This window comes from Cibotium barometz, chromosome 15, assembly GCF_041138505.1.
Source record: "Cibotium barometz isolate CiBa-2024 chromosome 15, ASM4113850v1, whole genome shotgun sequence".
Lineage (NCBI taxonomy): Eukaryota > Viridiplantae > Streptophyta > Polypodiopsida > Cyatheales > Cibotiaceae > Cibotium > Cibotium barometz.
In genome coordinates this window covers 42,717,450-42,724,315 of record NC_141060.1, presented here as the reverse complement: position 1 = coordinate 42,724,315, position 6,866 = coordinate 42,717,450, and the positions used below count along the sequence as shown (strand labels likewise).

The following is a 6,866-nucleotide window of genomic DNA, read 5'->3' as shown; positions in this document are numbered from 1 at the left end:
AATGGGGACTAGCTTGAGTGTTCAATTTTCACGTAGAAATAGGGATTCCCATGGGAGTACAACTAGTAACATGAGTAAGTTTTGAGGATACAAAAGTTGATACTTTAACCCAGTAGCTTCATCATTGGCAATGTGTGTCTCTGCAGTGCGGATTTCCATCAACCCCACTTTCTATATTTCCATTTGTCTTGCCGAGTTGTACTCTCGATTCAATTATCTTTGTCGCGTTGTACTCTTGATCAACTTTCAAGCGCATGCCAAGCTAAGGACCAAAATATCTGTGGTGCTTCGGAAAATAGAGTGAGGTGCAGGGTGCTTTGGGAATTGGTTTGGATATTTGAGATATACAAAATTTATAGCATTAAAAAAGTAATAGAAGAAGTTATGAGAGCCTTCCTTTGCTTTTTGGAGAGAGAGAGAGAGAGAGAGAGAGAGAGAGAGAGGAGGAGGAGGAGGAGGAGGAGAGGAATTTAATGCCACAGCCAAGCTAGTGGACCATATATGATCCATATGAACCTGAGATCTCTTGATTAGGTTAATGTCAAAGAGGAGGAGGGGGGGAGAGAGAGAGAGAGAGAGAGAGAGAGAGAGAGATGATGATGATGATGATGATTTATCATCCACGAGAGGCCTATGGGACCGCTAGTGTGTTACAATAGTCTCCACCTTAGAGAGAGAGACGAGACGAGACATCGACTTAGAGGGTTATTTCTACCCAATCGAAGGGGAGACTTGAACCCAGGTGGGTAAACCATTCCAGTACTATTTCTACCATGCTTGGGTGATAAAAAGATAGTGAGAATTGTCCTCTTTAGAGAGAGAGAAAGAGAGAGAGAGAATTGTCCTCTTTAGAGAGAGAAAGAGAGAGAGAGAGGAGGAGGAGGAGGAGGAGGAGAATTTAATGTCATAGCCAAGCTCCATATGAACCCTAGATCTCTTAATTGGGAGCCCAAGATCAGCCCAAGACGAAGCACATTCTAGAGAGGCAAAAGAGAGAGAGACTAGGTTAACATCCACTTTATTGATCTAGAGAGACTAATTCATGGAGAGACGTGAACCCAGGTGGGTCCAGAGAGAGAGAGAACAAACAGAGAGAGGAGAGTGCAAATTTTTTACATGGGAGAAATTGTTAAGATTCATCGCTAGGATCCCCGTAGATTCCTCCGGTGAGGTAGGTGCACCGCTTGACCAGGAGACACAGGAAAGCGCTGCAGAAGTTCAAGGGTGCTCAATTGTCAGGAAGCCCGTATATTCCCCAAACGATTCCGCCGAACAAATCCTTAAAAAAAAAAGGGTTCTATGCACTTGCGCATCTGGGTCTGGGATTCTGGGCAATTTTCAACGCGCCAAATCTTACGAAAGCCGCCTTTCTCTCTCTCTCTCTCTCTCTCTCTCTCTCTCTCTCCTTCTCCTTTCTGCTGATCTCCCGCTCAGCTCTCCATATCTCTTTAACATACTCTAACCCTGCATTTGAAGCTCTCTCTTCTGCTGTTTCTGTAGGCCTCTGATTTTCAGCTCTGGGGAGTTAGAAGACGGTGGGGTAGCTCTTGCCCCAGACTATTAACACACAAGGGCAAAGGATTCCATCTTTGAAACGCCAATATGTGCCTTTAGAGACCCATGGGGTACAGACCCATCAGAGTAGAGTAACAGGAGCACATCTTTGATGACCCAATAGGTAGCTTCAGAGACCCACTTCGGCATTCCAGAGTAGAGTAACAAGGGCTCATCTTTGATGACCCAATTAGCACCTTCAAAGACCCACTTCAGCATTTTGAAGACCCAATACACCAAGTAAACAAGCTCGAAGATCCATTACAGAATCTTGAAGACCCATTACATAATTCTGAAGAGTCATTGCAGACCTCGGCACAAGGAAAGCGGAGTTTTACTGCCGAAAGTACAAGGGTAGAGGGTATGACTGAGATAGAAGAGGAAGGGGATGGCAGTGCATCTGTGGTTGAAGCTCCTAGGATCGGTGTAGCTGTGGGTAAAGGCCAGAGTGGACTCCATGCCTTGAAATGGGTACTTGAGAAGGAGATCCCAGTCGGAGGGTCGGTCTACCTCCTGCATGTGCAATCGCCTCTACGCTGGATCCCCACACCTAGTAAGTATGTTTGCATGTGGTTATTTTCTACTCCATCCATGTTATTAATAATGAATATTGCCATCTAAAGGCTTGTGCTCCTTCTCAGTACTCGACGCATATGTGTGTGCTGTTTTTTTTCTGTGATTTCATTGACATACTCAAATGAGGTCAATCGACCTGAAACGAGTTTGCAAGCCCTTTTGAGCTCTATTGACCTCATTTGAAGGTCAATTGAGATCTTAATCTATCACTATGCTGCAGATTACATGGCAATCAATGAGACACATTGACAGAAGTGAAAACATTGATGTTAATAGCTTCCTTTTTGAAATCACAGTGGGGAACAAACTTCCAGTTGAACAAGTAAGTGGTGACATTGTAAGAAAGTTCAAAGAGGAGCACTTCCTGGACACAGAAATGCTAGTCAATCAGTACAGAAGGATGTGCGACAAAAGGAAGGTATGCTGGAGTCCTCTATCGTACTTAGATTCGTGGATTTTGGGCTAATGTGGAGCATGCCTCTTATTCTTTTGGGAGGTACTGAATGTTTCTGGGAACATCATTCTCAGGTAAAAGCAGAGGTCTGTTATTCGGAAAACGATGCAGTCCAGAAAGAGCTAGTGGATCAGATATCCAAACTTGGCATTTCAAAGCTAGTGCTGGGAACTTCAACACAAAATGTTCTCTCAAGGTATGCACCATTGGAATGAGAAATTTGTGGATTTTGTTTAGGGACACTCACATGGGGAGGCACCACATTAGCCAGGTCTGGAACAAAATGTCAAATACAACAATCCTCTGATCTACATGCCAGCCTTCCAGAAGATTTGACCGGCTTCTCTGACCTGTTAGCTAGAATAGTGATGACCCATGACCATGACGGCTACTGTACTTACAGTAGAATTCTGAGGATTTTTGTTAGCGATTCTAAACTCAATGATACTACCCTTTTAAACGGTGAGATTTTCTGATGCTTTTTCAGGGCTTTGAAAAAAGAAAGAATATCAACATTTGTGGCCAAACATGCACCAGATTTCTGCACAGTGATGGTTGTATTCAAAGAAAAGCTGCAATCTGTAAAGGATGCAACACAGCCCTGTTCCTTGCGCTGCAGCTCAGGCTCATCTATTTCATTGGCAAGTGACATCAGTAGGTCCAGCAGCGAGACAATCAAAGGTATCCCAACAACGCCTTTCACTCTACTACACTTGAGAGCATGTTGAAGACCCTGTCTTACTCGAGAGTGTCATGTATCATTTTGAGCTGAAATATCAAACTTGTAATATGGTTTTGCAGAGGACTTGATGACAAGAAATGACATCCAAAACATGGACCGTGCTACTCCAAATTGGCGTGTAGTCAAGGATGATGTGATGAGTACCCCGCACATTAGGCCTTCACAGAGTGCTTCAGTGGATTTTTCACGAAGTCCTTCAGATCTTCTGTTCTCACATAGTAGTAGCAATGTGGAATTTCAGAGCCCTCTAGATAAATTTCTGTCAAGGAACTATTCAGCACCGACTGAGGGCCGGTTTTTCAAATCTGCACCTGCAACACCCTTTCATCAACCTTGGAGAAATCTTGATCACGATAGTGTGCAGCTGAATAATGGGTTTGAAAGCAGTGCAGCTATAGCTAGTCAAGTCATATCTGTAGAACAAAGGTTTCCTTACAGTAATGGTCAAGTGCATGAACCTTCCACCCCAAGAATTCCCCCTGGGGACTTACATGGATCTGCCACCTCAATGGCTGAGAATGGGAGCACCTATGGGACCCTGGATGCTTTGGAAGTCATATCTTATCCCAACTGTGATGCACTGGATTCAAGCATGGTAGCTGCCAATATTGAGGTAAGGAATTTGATTCTCGACAAGCATTCTTGTGGGCCATTCCAAGGAGTATGGCTAGGGATGCCTTCCTTCACACAATCTTAAATAACAAGTTGACTGTGCTTAATGATGACTCGCTTCATCTCTTCAAACAACCCAAGAGCTAGAGGATAGAAAAATTTAAATGCATTGATTTATCTTCTTGGATCATGCCATGGGTGCAGGATCTCATGGTACCTGAAGTTAATTTGCTGCAAAGCCAGCTTAATCAACCCCAGTTATCTGCTGACTGGTTACAAAGAGAAGCAGAGATGCAAGCAAGCGGATGCAAGCAGGCTGAGGAAGTCGTTGCAAATGCCATGAAAATGGTGCTGATCTTGCAAAGCTGATTGGACCTACTTTTTCAGGTTGTATCCAAGGTTTAACACACAAATTTTTAACAATCTATGATGCTGTCTTTGCAGCTTACAGTGCATGAGAAGCGACGGGATGATGCTTTGAAAGAGGCACAAATTGCAAGGCAGCAAGCATCGAATGATGCAAGAAGATGTGAGGAAGCACTAGCTGCAGTAAAAGCGGCCAAGAGGGATCAAGAAATCTTACAGCAAAACACAGCAGAGGAGGCCAGGAGACACCAAGAAACTCAGAGCGCCCTTGAAGCTCTAAGAAGGATGGTAGATGCCTACATAAGGGAGGCAGATTTGGCTAGGCAGCACGCAGCCACAGAAAGAAGGAGATCGGAGGAAGCATTCACAAAGCTTGAAGAAGTAACCAAAGAGCTGGAAGAAGAGTCTCAGCTGAGAAAAGCAGCAGAGGCGAAGCTTGAAGAAGTAATCAAAGATCTAGAGGTAGAGTCTCGGCTGAGAAAAGAAGCAGAGGAGAAAGCTTCTCAGGAGGCTGTTGCAAAACAAGAGGCGCTTGCTGCTGTGCGAAAGGCGCAGCTGAAGTACACAGAGTACAGCTTCCAAGAGCTGCAATCAGCCACAGACAACTTCCATACAGAGAACAAGCTAGGAGCAGGTGGTTATGGACCTGTCTACAAAGGCAAATTGCATCACACTACCGTTGCCATCAAGGTTCTGGCTCGAGATGGGCTACAGGGACGCGAAGAGTTTCAGCGTGAGGTAAGTGAGTTATGAAGTGTTTTGCATGTGTGCTATCATGAAGTCTAAATCATACATCTCACCTATTGAGTGATTGTTGATAACCTAATGTGTGCTTCTCATGTTGCAGGTAGAGCTTCTGAGCCGCATCCATCACCCACACATGGTGATGCTACTTGGTGGTTGCCCCGAGAAAGCTTGCATTGTGTATGAGTACATGGCAAATGGTAGCCTCCAGGACCGTCTGGATTGCAAAGATGGAACTCCTCCTCTCCCTTGGTATGTCAGATTCAGGATTTGTTTAGAAGTTGCCACTGCATTGCTGTTTCTTCACTCTCGCCCTCAGCCCATTGTTCATCGTGACCTCAAGCCTGGAAATATTTTACTTGATCACAACTTCGTGAGCAAAATTGGTGATGTTGGCATAGCTAAATTAGTCCCCGGTGACATCACATTTTCTGTGACAATGTACAAAGAGACTGTGCCTGTGGGAACATTTGCTTACATTGACCCAGACTATCAACGTACAGGCGTGGTAAGTCGTGAGTCTGATGTGTATGCCCTCGGCATTGTCATGCTCCAGCTCTTGACAGGCCAGCCGGCTGTGGGAGTTGCCAATTTGGTGGAAGAAGCAGTGGACAGTGGACGGTTTGAGGAAGTCCTTGACAAGTCTGCAGGCAAATGGCCTCTTACAGAAGCCATGGAGCTTGCTTGTTTGAGCTTGCAATGTGCAGAACCCAAGAGGAAACATCGTCCTGATCTGGAGACCAAAGTGCTTGGTGTTCTGGAGAACATTCGAATTCTTGCAGATGTAGCAGCTGCAAATGTGGCTTGTGCGGGGTCATCTTCCCCTGGCACAATCGTTATTCCAAGCTTTTTCTTCTGCCCCATATCCCAGGTTTGATTCTACTCCCCATGTTGTGTGAAGATAACTTAGGCATGGTTTGTAAGCTCTTTGCACTGTCGGTAAAAATGGTCACATCAGAGATCTCAGTGTAGAGATGTAGGCAATGCCACCAGCTGATGGAGCTTGCTTGGTGACAGGAAATCATGGAAAATCCATACATTGCAGCTGATGGTTTCACGTACGAACATGATGCTATCAAGGTTTGGCTTCAGGAGCACAACACCTCACCAATGACCAATCTGAGGCTCAATCACAAAAATCTCATTCCTAACCATTCACTACGGTCAGCTATTAGAGAATGGTATGACAAAGGCCTGATTCCAGACTAATAGCAAGGCATGCCTCACATTGTCCATCACCAGATTCCTTTGGTAAATGCATAATCAGCTCAATAGGTGTGCACCTGTTCGCTGTCCATGTTCCGAACTTACTAAGATACAGCACTATGCAGCATGCTAAGATTGCTTCTATCAGCCCCCCTCTATATACTGAAAGTTGTATTCTCTTTAGCAGAGCTTATAGTTGCCCCTGTAACCCATAATTGCTGGCATTCTAGCCAAAGTGTAATCATCCCCATTGTACACTAGTACCATTCCTCTGTAAGTAGAAGGCCTTTGTATGTAGTATTTGCATTCTTGGATAATTTTAATTTCAAATAAGGTTAATCAACAAACACCAAAAGAGTACCTTGGCTGTCTGGATAGTTGATATTATAAATTTGTTGTCAGGTGTGATAAAGGTAAATATCAGCCTAAGGGATTATTTTCTTGCTTGGAAAATAATGTGAATGTGTTTACAAATACTACTCGTGGTTTTGGCAAGATTTGGTTGGATGGAGTGTATCAGGAATCAATGGCTTAGTCTGCTTTTTGTGAATGGATGAGAGGAATTCTCTACAAAGTAGTAGAAATCACACCCAATGAGATTGAACGTGTAAC

General features: G+C 44.3%; 1 protein-coding gene across 1 annotated transcript; it reads left to right on the top strand.

The window, feature by feature from the left end:
* The first annotated feature begins 951 nt into the window (after nt 1–951).
* Nucleotides 952–6,601, top strand: LOC147631325 (U-box domain-containing protein 52-like). The gene is made up of 9 exons (XM_086809716.1): nt 952–2,107; nt 2,427–2,548; nt 2,659–2,780; nt 3,072–3,265; nt 3,386–3,939; nt 4,143–4,286; nt 4,383–5,042; nt 5,152–5,919; nt 6,066–6,601. The coding sequence occupies exons 1-9, from the start codon at nt 1,918–1,920 to the stop codon at nt 6,255–6,257; spliced, it is 2,946 nt and encodes a 981-aa protein (XP_086665842.1). The 5' UTR covers nt 952–1,917; the 3' UTR covers nt 6,258–6,601.
* Nucleotides 6,602–6,866: the final 265 nt, after the last annotated feature.

What these genes read in the sequence shown, in the direction of transcription:
- LOC147631325 (XM_086809716.1), top strand. Translation starts at nt 1,918, where the DNA reads ATGACTGAGATAGAAGAGGAAGGGGATGGCAGTGCATCTGTGGTTGAA. An exon ending in GGATGTGCGACAAAAGGAAG is followed by an intron (nt 2,549 to 2,658) that starts GTATGCTGGAGT and finishes CATCATTCTCAG; the next exon opens with GTAAAAGCAGAGGTCTGTTA. An exon ending in TTGCAAATGCCATGAAAATG is followed by an intron (nt 4,287 to 4,382) that starts GTGCTGATCTTG and finishes CTGTCTTTGCAG; the next exon opens with CTTACAGTGCATGAGAAGCG.